The following is a 14,772-nucleotide window of genomic DNA, read 5'->3' on the forward strand; positions in this document are numbered from 1 at the left end:
AGGATCACAATTCAGGTAGAAGTTAGGGAACTAAGGATTATTTTGGTTGAGATACCAGGGAGATGTGCCTCGACTGAAGGGTACAGGTTAAGATGAGATTAGTGATACTCAACCAGCTGTACTGCTTAGGCCCCCAATCACTGGGAAAAAATCCTGGTGAGTCCCAAGTTAAACCTTTAGGTCCTGGGAAAAAATCAAGGAAGCTTAGGAGCAACTAAGGGTCGTTGGGGTAGCATCTAATTACTTCTGTGTATTTAAGCACTTTAGTAGTTTAACAACTAGTTAAATCGTTTAATAGCAAGCATTTTAATCGTTTAAGCATTTTTAATGGTTTAACAATGACCAATAGTGATTCTGGAATGGGTATGCTTGGCAGCTCCGAGAGAAATATGGAGATGTCTTCACCGTGTACTTGGGGCCAAGGCCCGTGGTCATGCTGTGTGGGACAGAGACCATACGGGAGGCCCTGGTGGACCAAGCTGAGGCTTTCTCTGGTCGGGGGACAATTGCTGTCACAGAAGCTGTCTTCAAGGGATATGGTGAGTACCTCAGAGGCACCAGGATGGGACAGGATGGAGAATGGGACAGGATGGAGAATGGGACATGGAGAAGTTGAATGTGAGAGGGAAGGAAAATGTTGGGGAGGGATCTGACTTTTCTGAAATTCCCATGCATCCTTTGTGTCCCCTACAACCATTAGGTGTGATCATGGCAAATGGGGAACGCTGGAAGGCCCTTCGGAGATTCTCTGTGGCCACCATGAGGGACTTTGGGATGGGAAAGAGGAGCGTGGAGGAGCGGATTCAGGATGAGGCTCAGTGGCTGGTGGAGGAGCTGCGGAAATCCCAGGGTGAGTTTTGAGGGGGAGGTGGGTAGGAAACAATGACAAACATGCAGACAGAGGGGCAAGGTGCACAGCAACGGAAACACAAAGAGGTACACAAAGGGCAGAGAAGGGTAGAAGTAGAGTCAGACAGAGCACTAGAGACAGAGAGAGATGGAGTAGGGATGAACTCAGACAAGGAGCAGAGCAGCACAGATAGCCAGGGAATGAACTGTGAAGTTTACAATGTCCAAAAATAACTCAGAGAAAGAGGCTGAGTAACTGCATGCTATTCATTTGGGTCCAGAGAGATCAATTTGTGTGTTAAATGTGTGTCAAAAGGAAAAACAAGCCTCATATGAAAGATAGCAAAAGAGAAAGAAGGAATAGTAGAATTGGTGAAAATAGTGAACTGTGTCTGCCTTTCCTCAGTGAAGTGCTGATGAGCAGGCAGTGAGGAAAGAGGCAGGTGAGTGCTCTGGTCTTCGGAGGGATTTTCAGTCCCCTTTGAATCCCCTTAGACAGGGATGTAGAGGTGACAGCACTGCTTGTTAGCACCTCCTCGGTCAGCATCCTTTCATTCATGCCAGGTCTTCATCGCATGTGGAGAGTTTGAAGCTGGGAGAAGCAGTGGGGACAGAGAGTCGGAGAAGAATAATGGGGAAACAGAGTGACATGGACACAGATATGAGGAAAGAGGGAAGGAAGGCCATGGATGGAGCAAACAGAAGACAAAGAAAGACAAGACAGTGGAAGACACTCACAGTGGCAGAAAAAAAATAAAGACAGAGACAAACTGAGACTGAAAATAAGAGTGATAGAAGGACAAGTCTTATGGAAAGGCCTGCAGGAAAGAACAGTGAGACAGGTGAAAGAAAGAGGGAAGAGAGAGAGAGGGAGAGAGAGAGAGAGAGAGAGAGAGAGAGAGAGAGAGAGAGAGAGAGAGATCTACCTACATTATATTCTTGGGCTCAGCGTCTCCCTCCTTTTCAGCCAGTCCTCGGAGGATGGAGAAGAGGTGAAGCGGGTATAACAGGAATGAAGTAGTGATCAGGGCTTTTAAAATTTGCACAAGTAATTAGTTGGATACTGCTGTACCCCCTATTTCTCGGGGCTTAACTTTGTTCCCTTACGGAGTGGGAATTGAGCCCAGGGTGAGATGCAGGGTAGGGACCATCAGCCCCGGCTCTGTCTCTGTGCTGCCTGGTCAGAATCCTGGCCCCAGTGATGAGTAGCTATGTTATCTTGATCAAATCATTAAACCATTAATCATTCATCCATTTATAAAGTGGAACAAAAATAGAATAATATCTTCCTTACAATTTTGTAGAGGAAATTAAGTTAAAATAACACATGAAGTACATAGAATACAGCCTGTCACATAGTACAGGCCATTGAGTGTCAGTTTTTATTGCTATTCTTATCTTTTATTACTAAGAGATGACAGCCACCAAGACAGAACAGCAGCCAAATGCTCCCCAGGCTCTTGAGTTGATTTCCTGTTAGCAACTGCCTTTCCCCCCAGGTGGCCTCGTGGACACCTTGTTCCTCTTCCAATCTGTCACTGCTAACATCATCTGCTCCATTGTCTTTGGAAAAAGATTTGACTACAAGGATCGCCAGTTCCTGAGGCTTCTGGACCTGATCTATCGGACCTTTTCTCTCTTCAGTTGCTTTTCCAGTCAGGTCAGGAGAGAGAGAGAGAGAGGGAGAGAGCAGGAGGACAGGGATGAAGGGAGCAGCCAAGGCAAGGGGTGGGGGATGATGGCCTGCTTTGGGGAGCCCATAAATGCACTTGGGGCTGGAAACAGCACAGAGTGACAGAAATACAGAACTGAAATGAGCGTCACACAGTGAACAGGGACCAGGAACCAGAGAAAAAGAAAGGGGAGTGAAGTGGGTGCAGAAATAACGTGGGAGAGAAAAGAAAGTCAAATCTTGGAGAAGAGAGAAGGGAGCAAAAGAGAGAAGACAGAGAAAAATAAATAAAGGATAGAGATGGATTCTGGAAGACAAATTGTTGTGTGTGCACGTGCGTGTCTGTGTTTGTGGTCTGTATGAAAGAGCAGGACAGAGGTAAACTCAGAGGATAGGGAGAATGAGGGATAGTGATTCCCTGTGCAGGTCTTGGGCCCAAAACAGGTTCCCAGCTCTCTCATCTGTTGAGTCACAGGAGACCCTCATCGCCCCTTGTTTCTCACAGGTGTTTGAGCTCTACTCCAGCATCCTGAAACACTTTCCGGGCACACACAGAGAAGTTTACAAAAATTTGCAGGAAATCAACACCTTCATTGGCCACAGTGTGGAGGAACACCGTGAAACCCTGGACCCCAGCACCCCCAGAGACTTCATTGATAGCTACCTGCTCCGCATGGAGAAAGTGAGATCTGGGAGACTAGATGGGATGGGATGGGAGAAAGGGGAGGTGAACAGAAGGAAAGGAAAGAGGAGGAGAGGGGAAGGAAGAACAGAGGATAGGGTGGAGAGAATAGGGAAGGGAAGGGAGGAGAAGCAGAAGTGAAAGAAAGATGAAGTTCATGGAAGGAGAAGGTAAGAAGGAGAAACTGATAACTCTGAATGCCTCCCCTCTCCACCTTTGTATTTGCTGACATTCCCCAAATAGCTGCATTTAATGGAACTGATGATAGCTGACGTGGGATGAGAAGGAGGAACTGAAATGAGGAGGGAAGGAGAACAGAGGCAAGGGCTAGTGGAGGAAGAGTCAGGTTGAAAGACCAAAGAGTAATAGGAGAAAGATCCACAGAGGCAGAAGGAGAATGGTGAGACTGAAAGTGAGAGACAAGCAAAGAGATGAAGAGGTGGGAACAGACGCACATGGGATAAAGAAACCCCGAGGGTGGGAAACAGTGGGGGTATGGGGAGAAAGAGAGATATGGTTGCCAAGGACAGAGATGTGCAAAGCAGCCAGATAGGTGAGTCCCAGAAAGAGAGGGAGGGTGATCAGAGGGACAGGTGACCCTTACTGCACAAGGCTTTGATCTCCCCTGACCCTCTCCTCTCTCCTTGCTCTGGACCTAGGACAAATCTGACCCACACACTGAGTTCCACCACAAGAACCTCATCCTGACCTCGCTTTCACTCTTCTTTGCTGGCACAGAGACCACCAGCACAACTCTCCGCTATGGCTTCCTGTTTTTGCTCAAATACCCCCATGTCACAGGTTGGTGAGGGACAGCCAGTTGGGAAGGTCTTGTGATCCCATTTTGGGCTGCAGAGGTGGGATGTAGGGCTCTCCTGGACTAGAGATAACATGGCCACTTAGCCTAGGAACTCTATAGGCTTTGGACTCATGTAGGGAGTGGGGAATGGGACATTATCAGGATCTCTACCATGCATCCTGGCCTGTGGCCACCACAACACAAGGTGAATGACGAAGAGACACAAATGAGACTGAGAGTGTAGAAGCTGAATCTTGGGTCGTGGTCAGTGCTGCTCATGGCAGCAAAGACAAAGGCCCCCAACAATCCAGTATTTATTGAATACAATTGTGTGAAGCAATAGGGAGCTAGGGAGCTTTGAGGCCTAGTGAATTACTGCTGAATACCTGGCAAGGTGGCGCCAGGAAGGGCTATTAGGGAGTAGGCACTGCTTATCTTGCTAGGATGGAACAAACCAGTACGGGCACAGGGTGTAATTAGTAAGCAATGCACAAGGTCTGTGAGAAGCCATAATTCAGGGTAAATGGTGTTAACTGAGGTCACACTGACCTCAGCTGCATTTCACTCAGTAGAGTCTTGCCACTGCACAGGCCAGGGCCTAGGTTTCCATGGCGGTCATTGACGGAGAGGCTATCCGTGCCCAGTCCGCCATCTGACATGGATATTTGAGTCACACAGGCCTTTGGTCTGACTCCTGATATAAAGCAATACAGCCAAATTATGGAAGGTAAGAAGCACTTGTCACTCACAGCCCACTAGTACGGGGCAGGGAGTTCTCCAATAATGCATCACTCCTTTATTTATTCAGTTAACAACTTATTTATTTATGACTGATTTGTCAGTCAAGCTTTCCATCCATTCATTTATTTACTCACACCTTCACCACTTTATTCACTCACACATTCAGCTATACATCTAGCACTCTCATAATTATGAATTAGTGGAGTTTATTGAATTGTTTATGAACCATCTATTAGTAGGTTTATTGATCCATGTATGATTGATATATTGAATACATATATTCCCTGGTTTGTTCATCTCATCCATTCAATTTTTCCTTTATTGATTTAGCATTGATTGATTGATGGACACATTTTATCATCCAGTTTTTCATGGATTAATTTATTGATATATTCTATGGTTATAGTTTTAAGGACTTAGCAGTGACACAATGACATGCATAACATATATTAGCTTATTTGTTTTTCATGTTAGAGGAGGAATTTTGGAGTTAATGTAAAATTCTATGCATAATCATGTCTGTGTTTTTCTGTGTGTGTAGCTGTGGATGTGAGGAGATAATTTATAACATCCATTGGATTTTAAAGGGTGAGAGTTCTTTTTTCCTTTCCCTTAGCAACAGCAGATTGCTTTGAGGGTATAAATGGTCTAATGACTTTCTGTCGAGATTTTTGGTCTCATTGGTCAAATACAAAACAAAACAAAACATTGCTAAAGTGTCTTTGTGATGTGGGGTTCATTGTGCCCTTGTCTCTGCAGAGAGAGTCCACAAGGAAATCGATCAGGTGATTGGCTCACACCGCCGGCCAGCCTTGGATGACCGAACCAAGATGCCATACACCGAGGCAGTCATCTGTGAGATTCAGAGATTTGCGGACCTGGCACCCATTGGTGCTCCCCACAAGGTCACCAAAGACACTCACTTCCGAGGGTTCATCATCCCCAAGGTGAGCCTGGCTGGGATCCGTCAGCCTCTTTGATTTTCTAAACCCCCATCTCAACCTCTTGTTGGTTTCTCAACAGGAAAAGCTTGTTTCATCTTTCTTTTGTTTTATCTTTTAATTTGCATTTTTGCATGTGGGGACCAAGGCATTGCAATACCTTTTGATCTTCTAACCTTTCCTCAGAACACTGAAATATACCCAATCCTGACTACTGCTCTCAATGATCCACGTCATTTTGAAACACCAGACACATTCAACCCTGATCACTTTCTGGATGCCAAGGGGGTACTGAAGAAGAGTGAAGCTCTTATACCTTTCTCCTTAGGTAAGCTGATCCATTGCCCACCTCCCAGACACTAGAGAATTCCCATTCTCTCTTTGAGACAAAGGATCACAAGCACTTGCTTCCTGAGCTCTTCAGTGTATTCTACTTGCTTGAAATGAACTACCTTGCCCATCTTTACTACCACCCTTGAGGAGACTTGAGTGTGATACTATGTCCTAAAGAATCACCCTTGCAGGCAGAGCTGAGCAATTGAACCATTTCCAAACCCACTGCACATAATGGTTTACATCTATAATCTCACCTACACTGGAGGCCGAGGCAGAAGGCCAGCCTGGGCACCTTAGCATCTTCCTGTCTCAAAACAAAATGAAAAATGACTGGTGATATCGCTTAGTGGTAAAGAGCTTGCCTAGCATGTGCAAATCCCTCAATTTCTTGCCAAATATGGGGAAAAAATCTAAATCAGAGCAAAACTCATTTTTTCAAAAAAGGCAAACTAAAGCAAACAAACAACAAGTGTGTCTCTCCCTTGAGTAAGGCAAAGTATAAATGAAGAGTATAATAAAAGATGGATAAAATAATATGAAATGGAAAGAAAAAGTCCAAAGCAGAAGGGGAGTTCTGAGGGATAGGGGAAAGAAATAAATATAAATAAATATGAGAAAAGGAAAAAAATGGAAACAAAGACTTTGTAAATAGGGAGGAGTAGAGGGGTTGGAGGGAGGGCAGGGTGATTGGGAAAAAGTAAGCACTGAGATATATCATGTAAAAGCAGGAGAAAGTACAAGTGACATAAAAAGAACTGTTCACAGAATTAATGACAGAAAACTTCTCAAACAGAGCAAACGAATTTGACATACATATAAGTGAAGTGTATAGGACTCCAAAGAGTCATGATCACAAAAAATGCACAAATAGACATGTAATAAGCAAGATCCCAGAAGCTTAAAAGAAGAACAAAATACTATAAACAATTAGAGCAAAGTAGCAAATCACATGCAAAGGAAAGTCCCTCAGATTCACAGCAGACTTTTGAACAGAGAGCCTCAAGTCAAGGAGAGCCTGGAATGAAGTATTTCAAGCCCTAAAAGAAAACAACATAGACAGATGTATCCTACAAAACTATCTTTCAAAATTTATGGGGAAATAAAATATTTCTGTGAGAAAGAATGCCTGAGAAATGTGAAGAATACCAAACCAGCAATCCAAAGAATTCTAAATAATATCCTAGAAAAAAGACAATGAAGATCACAACTCCATGAGGCACAACAGAGCAAATCCAGCAGGCAAAGCAAGAAATTAAGCAGAGAGGGGGAATAAAAATTCTAAACACCCCAATTAAAAGCAGTCAACTTTAAAATGTAATTAAAATGTTACCAACAAAGAAAAGTCCAGGTCCTGAAGGCTTTACTGCTGAATTCCACAAAACATTTAGTGAAGAATTACTGCCACTACGTTTCAGTGAAATTGAAAGAGAAGCAATACTTCCAAATACATTCCTAGAAGCAAATATTACTTTGATTCCAAAACCAGGAAAAGACCCAACCAAGAAAGAGAACTGCATGCCAGTCTCACTAATGAACATAGATGTAAGAATCCTCAATAAGATACTGGTAAACAGAATACAGAGGGTCATCAAGAAGATCATACACCTTGATGAAGTTGGATTTATCCCAGGGATGCAAGGATGGTTCAATGTATATAAATCTATAAACATATACACTATATTACAGAGTCAAGGACCAAAACCATATGATCATCTCAATAGAAGCAGAAAAGACATTCGACAAACTTAAACACCCATTCATGATTTTTTAAAAACCCTCAGAATATTGGAATAGATGGTCCTTATCTCAATTTGAAAAGGACATCTATGCAAATCCAACAGCCAATATTGTCAAAAACCCTAAAGCTTCACACTAAAATAGGGAACAAGACAAGAATGTCCACTGCCACCACTCCTGCTCAAAATAGGTTTGGAAACATTAGCGACAGAAATTAAACAAGAGAAAGAAATAAAAGCAGTTAAAAATAGGAAAGGAAGACGTTAAACTGTCATTATTTGCTGCTACTGATGATATGATACCCTACACAAAAGACCCAAAATCTCTGCCAAAAGACTTCTAGACTTAATTGACAGATTTTATTTCCCAGTCACAAAATTGTCAACATTCTATCCAGTATAGAAAAAAGAAGATTCATAGTATTAAGTAGTTTTTTTTTCAAATGGCAGGAACATGCCTGTATTGTACTTTAGAAATGAGGTGAATTTATTGACTCACATAATCAAAACCTCCAAATAAGTACTCTTCTAACAAGGTTTGAGCCTACAATTCAAGCCATTTCACTAAGAAAGATGCCATCTTTTGTTTCTTCTTGACATCTCAACACCCTCCACATCTCCTTAGCAACTCCACATAGCAAAATGGAGGCAGCACTCTGGCAGTGCCCCTCTTCACATTGTACTTCTCCATAGCCACCTCCTTCACAAGCCTTGGAAATCACAGTCTCCTTGAACAAAATTATGAAAATTGGCCAACCCCAAAATAGTTTCTATGGTTTCAAGGGGGGGGGTAAAACTTCAATATTTTAGACCAGTCACCTCAACCCCCTTTCTAGAAAGGAGGTGGATTGTTTTTGGCAGGGATGAAGTCCTTGCTGTACCCTGATGGCAGGATATTAGGTATGAGATATACAGTGGGCACACATGACTTCCTCCCTCTGCATACTCTTTTTTTAATTTTTATTGAGTTTATTGGTACAGTCTAGGTATACAATACAATTACATTCATTATTGGGATCCTGTATCTTTACATGATAGGTCTTGATTCTCGTTTTTTCCCCTTGTCCCTGCCCTCCCTTCACCCTCTCCTCCCTTCCCCTTTTACAAACACTTTACTTCCATTTTTTTCATTTTCTCATATTTTTTTCCTCTCCCTTATTACTTTTCCCCCACCCTTCCCACTTTCCCTACACCTTTAGCCCTTTACTTCCTATTTCACATTATTAATTATCTTATTAGGATCCTGTGTACTATTATAGTTTTTCACACCAGAGAAACTATTCGGTATTTCAGTTAAAGAAACCTCTATATGAACCTTAAAAATAGTGAATCCTAAAATAAAACTAAAAAGGAAAGTAAAAGAGAAAAGGCAATGATGTAAAATTAAAATAATCTTTAATTCTGAAGATAAAAATGGTCCTTGAACATATTTAAGTTGCTTCTTGCTTTTGTAGTGTTATATTATTATTTTTTCATTATTTAGAGAATACTTTATTAGTTTTTGTAATCAAACCTACATAGATATGACCTTACATATTTAATACAGCGCATTACCCATGTAAAAATGGGAAAAAATTAACATTTCTGGACCAATATGGCTGTTAATTTCTGTACAATTCCAACTCAGCACAGTAAGTTGGGATAACTTTTTCCAAAGTTGACAGCACACATAAAATTTCCAAAAATTCAAATTATATATATGTATATATATGTATATGTATATTTATATTTATATTTATATAAAAAGACCAATAATAGCAGTATTTTATGCATCAATAGCAGCAACAGCTTTTCCAGGTTCTGCAGTCATCTGAACATAGTTATAGACATTCAGGAACTCCATTAAAAAAACAAAAACAAAAAAACAAAGAGAAGAATAATACCCAGAAAACAGCAAAGTTCTGTTGTTGTTGTAGTACCTGGCACCATTTTAAAAATTAGCATCTTAATCATCATCTGAAGAGAGAACATTCTAGAGTAACATCATTAAAAGTAGCTCTGATAAAGCATGGTTACTACTGCATATCATAAAGCAGGTACAAGATATTTTACATTCACAGAGGTATGATACAGTACTGTCCTACATCTATAATACTAGAATCAGTTTTGGTGTGAAATTTATTTTGTCTGCAAATAAGATTGCAGCCCCTGACTTTTTTCTGGGCTCCTGTCACATGGAGAATTGTTTTCTATCTTTTCACTTTCAGTCTATGGGCTTCTTTTTGCACTAGGTGTGTTTCTTGTATACAACATATTGCTGGATTTACTTCTTATTTCATTCTGCCAGTCTATTTCTCTTGACTGGTCAGTTGAGGCCATTGACATTGCTGGTTATAACTGATATGTACTGATTTATTATTGTCCTGTTATGGCCTTTTGTTGACTGTTTTTACTTTTTCACCTTCTCCTTTTAGTTTCTTGCCTTGCCTATTTGATTTGCTCTGTTGGGCCTCATGGTGTTGTTACCTTCATTGCCTTTTTCTAGGATCTTGTTTAGAATTGCTTGTAGTGCTGGTTTGGTATTCATGTAGTTTCTCAGGTGTTCTTGGTCTTGGAAGTGTCTTATTTCCCCATCCATTTTGAGAGATTTTCAGGATACATCAGTCTAGGTTGGAGGTTGTTCTCTTTTCTTACTTGAAATATCTCATTCCAGGCTCTTCTTGGCCTAAAGGTTTGTGTTGAGAAGTCTGCTGTGATTCTGATGGGCTTTCCTTTGCATGTGATTTGTTTCTTTTCTCTTACTGCTTATAGTATTTTGTTCTTCCGTTGGGTTTCTGGGATCTTGATTATTACATGTCTAGGTGTAGATTTTTTTTTGATTGTGGCTAGTTGGGGTCCTATATGCCTCACTTATCTGAAGGTCCAATTCTTCGCCGCTGTTTGGGAAGTTTTCTGTCATTAATTCTGTGAACAGCTTTTTAAAGTCATTTGTATTTTCTCCTGCTCCTTCATGGATTCCTATCAGTCTTATGTTATTCGTCTTTGCATCATCTAGGAGTTGCTGGATCTATTTCTCATGATCCCCTACTGTTTTTAAGAGACCACTCTTTTCATGGTCACTGACCGTGATCTTATCTTCTATAACTGAGATTCTATCCTCGCATTATTTTATTATGTTTAGTACACTTTCAATGGAGTGTTTAATCTCCTGGATATCTGTTTGAATCTGTTTTATGGATTCCATTTCTTTCCTATGTTGGGTGTTTTTTGTTTCCATTTCTTTCTTATGCTGGGCCTTCATGGCTCCTATCATGGTCCTGAGCTCATCTATTTTTTTGTCAGTTTCTGTTCTAGAGTCTCTAATCGCGACTTTCATTTTGCTCACTATCTCTATGGTTATCTGGGAAATTATTTCTGTTTTGAATATTTCTAGAGCCTGATTGATCTGTTTTGTTACTTCCTGTGCTTTGAGTTCAGGGTGTCCTGGTGGTTCACTATTGGCCTTTTCATCCTCATTTGCCCTACTGTTTGCCATTGGTGAACTGGAAGTGTGTCTTTGTGTCTTGCTTAAGTTTTTTCTCATTTTTATTTTTGTTGTCGGACTGTCCTTGGTTTAATGTCTGGATTATCACCCAAATCTTCCTGATATAGTTGCACTCTAGCTTCTGTGTCTCTAACAACCCACAGACATTCTCATCTCCATAACATCAGAGAAAACAGCTTATTAAATCAACCACAATCCTTTATCCCAACCAGCAGCACAATATGATCAAGCACAACTTGGAAACTGACCACCTGTGGTAGTCACTAGTCTATCACCCTTAAACCATTTGAATTGAAATCAAGAAGCAGTCTAAAACATGTCTGTAGTGAACAAACTTTTCAATATAGTATATTTACCATTTAGGATGGGGGCTCAGACAGAGCTAGGACTCAAGACCCCTGATCTCAGTTAGCTGATGGCTGAACCGCATGATGCAGACTGACCTCGGGATGCAAAGCCCAGATTGAGATCCCCAACCTTCTGAACGGTTGAACTCCACACCGTTCTACTACAGGTTTCCCATGCCCTTTCTTTGAAGATATTCAATTTTGGGAACTTAGAAAAATACGCTTGATGACCACCTCTACCTCTGCAGAGTGGGTCCAAAGACTGGCTCAATCAGGAGGTCTGAGATTGGGGGGGTTGTGGGGGAGTTGTGGGAATTCAGGGGCGTCTGCTTGGTTACCTTCCAAGGTGCTGGAGCCATGGCGGCTTCTGGTGGGGGAAGGCGTGGCTATCCTTCCCTTGGTGGATCAGGGCCCAAGCAGCCCTCCTCGTGCTGGAGCAATGGCTGCTCCTGGTGGGGGAAGGCTGCATGCTCTTTTCTTCATCTGTTGGCTTTTCTTGGAGATGTTGGGATAAAGGAAATAGCTACACCGATGTTGGCAGCTTATTGGATTGCTTTTCATGTCAGTGTTCTTAACATTAGCCTATTGTCTCTGGCCCTTTCCATAGAGCAGGACATGCTGTACTCCTCTATTGATGTAATTCATTAAGTTATCATTTATATTATGTCATTCATTCACTGGTTCATTTAGCATATATTTATGGGCTTGGTGTTGTGTTTCTCTTCTCTTCTCTTCTCTTCTCTTTGGACTGTGAGAATCTTCTGCACATGGTTGAAAAAGCTGAACCCAAGCAGACCTAAAATGCTTAGAGGGGTTGTGAGCAGAGAGGACAATCTGAGTAATTTTCCTTACTACTCTACTCTGGCTGTTCAAAAGAAACTTTAGATCAGTTAAATTTGGTAAAATATATTGTAGCAAAGAAACCACTTGTGATTGAATAATAACCTGAATCAGTAACAATTGAGAGATCTCTATCAAGCAATGTATACAGGCAATAATTATCCACAGGAAAAGGAACTGACTCACAGAAAGAGCTTATTGGTTAAGCTCTGCTTTTGCCTTATTTGCACATGTCTGAGCAGTGTGCAGCCGTGATTGCCAGAAGCCTGACTGCTATTATTTAGCTGAGATTTGGATACCTGTTACAAGAGTATATTCTCAAATAACCTGCAGTTTTTTTATATATTGGTTTAGTTTCCAATTTGGTATATAGGTAGGAAACTTTAGATCAAATTTAACAAGCTCTACCCTTGGATAACACCAATGTCCAGTTTTCTTATCTTTTGGTGGAGGAAATGCACCTGTAACAAGTCATTAGCCTTATATTTCATCAGTGGCTCCAGTGACCCAGTGCAATGTACTCTTCCCTCATTTTGTATTCTGTGAGAGTTGGGAAGAGTGGGGTGGTAGGATGAGGTTCAGTTCCTGTACTCCTTAGTTCTATCCTCAGTTTAGAGTGAGCGAGAGGTAAAGAAGTAAGGACAGATATGTAGAGATTAGCAGTAGTGAATGTGTGTGTAGTTGTGTGTGTTTGTGTGTGTGTGTGTGTGTGTGTGTGAGAGAGAGAGTGAGAGAGAGAGGGAGAGGCATATAGTCCCAGAAACCCTACCACCCTGCAAAAACACAAAACAGTTACTATAGTGTAGTTTTTTTTGAAATGAGCTAGGTATTTTTCATCTGAGTTCTTATGAATAGTAATTTAACCATCACAATAGCCCTATGGGATTGATAATTCTTTCATGTGAAAAATGAAGACTACCGAAAATGTTAAGTCACAATGTGAACAGATTTTTGTACTTACACATATACCCAAATGGATCCTTATCTTCTATGGGGCCACTGAACCCTTTGAAGATCTAACAGAACTACAAACTATTGTATCTTCTAGAGCAGTGAACATGGAATATCCACCCAAATATCTGTACCCAGAATCAGAAGGATTGGGGACCTCCTACAAGTTGACCCCAAATTGTAGCTTAAAGATCATGCCTGTACAATGGCTACAGGGGTCTGAGATTAAGGATGTGCAGGACAAAGAATATCACCCTGGCCTATACCTGTGATCTTCTTGTCCACAGGGAAGCGTATTTGCCTTGGAGAAGGTATCGCCCGAGCTGAATTGTTCCTGTTCCTCACCACCATCCTTCAGAACTTCTCCATTTCCAGCCCAGTGGCTCCTGAGGACATTGACCTCACACCCCAGGAAGTTGGTCTTGGCCGAATAGCCCCAACATACCAGATTTGCTTTCTGCCTCGCTCAGGGGAATGAGGAAAATGGAACAAAGGATTTCAGGGTCATTCAGTGCGCTGACTCTGTATAGAATGGCCCCTCATTTCCTGCCTCTGAAAATCCTGTTGTGAGCCAGCATTCTTTCCCCTACCTGCTTGCTACTCCATGCAACAGTTATTTCTGTAGGCTTCCTTCTGTACTGTCTCAGTTCTTCTAAAGTTCTATGCTGTGTTCCTTTCACATGTGGATAAAGTTGTAGAATTTGGTAATGAATCAATAATAATGAAGCCCTTTCTTTGGTGTAAATAAAGAAGCTGGGGGTAAAAGGAAAAATTTGACTCAAGGACGTTCTGGAGTTCTGCCTCCCAGGCTACATCTCATGGTGAGAGATTTCTCCCTTTCACAGAGCAAGCACAGTTTGAATTTGTCAGCTCTCTGTGCTCTATCTTCTGTGCTAATGGGTTCTGTGTAGGAGTGCCCCTCTCCATAGCCCCAGGTGTTGGGTGCATTGGTCATACCCATTTTAAAGACATAAAACAAAAGCCAGCTAATGGCATTAGCTGCCTAAGGTCACGTTGCCAGTGAGTGGAGGATCAGATTCATACTGTGGCTGTAAACCGCAACCTCCTCACTATGGCACCACTGAATGAAGATTAAGTTCACCTACATAAAATAGAACACTCTAAAGTGTGCAAGATAATGCTATCTAGATCATTTACATGGTTGTATGTATATTACTGTCTAGTTTCAGACATATTTGTTAGTTTCAGAGAAAAAAAAACCTCTACCAATTAAGCAGCTACTCCCTGTTCCCCTTACACCAGCCAATCTGATGAGCCAATCTGATTTCTGTCTCTATGGACTTGTTTCCTGTATGTTTCATATAAATTGACTTATACAAAATATAATGTGTACTTGTTTTTTTAACCTTTACATGACATTTGGAGGTCATATG

At 41.4% G+C, this 14,772-nt stretch overlaps 1 protein-coding gene across 1 annotated transcript; it reads left to right on the top strand.

The window, feature by feature from the left end:
• Nucleotides 1-355: 355 nt before the first annotated feature.
• On the top strand, nucleotides 356-14,512 carry LOC104867218 (cytochrome P450 2B4; the record flags this gene model as incomplete). Its single annotated transcript, XM_010631518.2, has 8 exons — nucleotides 356-539; nucleotides 701-850; nucleotides 2,349-2,509; nucleotides 3,027-3,203; nucleotides 3,863-4,004; nucleotides 5,503-5,690; nucleotides 5,871-6,012; nucleotides 13,666-14,512. Coding segments are annotated over 8 exons (1,335 nt in total), but the record flags the coding sequence as incomplete, so codon positions are not given.
• Nucleotides 14,513-14,772: the final 260 nt, after the last annotated feature.

Source organism: Fukomys damarensis, unplaced genomic scaffold (assembly GCF_012274545.1).
Source record: "Fukomys damarensis isolate Sample0158 unplaced genomic scaffold, DMR_v1.0_HiC HiC_scaffold_50, whole genome shotgun sequence".
Taxonomy (NCBI): domain Eukaryota; kingdom Metazoa; phylum Chordata; class Mammalia; order Rodentia; family Bathyergidae; genus Fukomys; species Fukomys damarensis.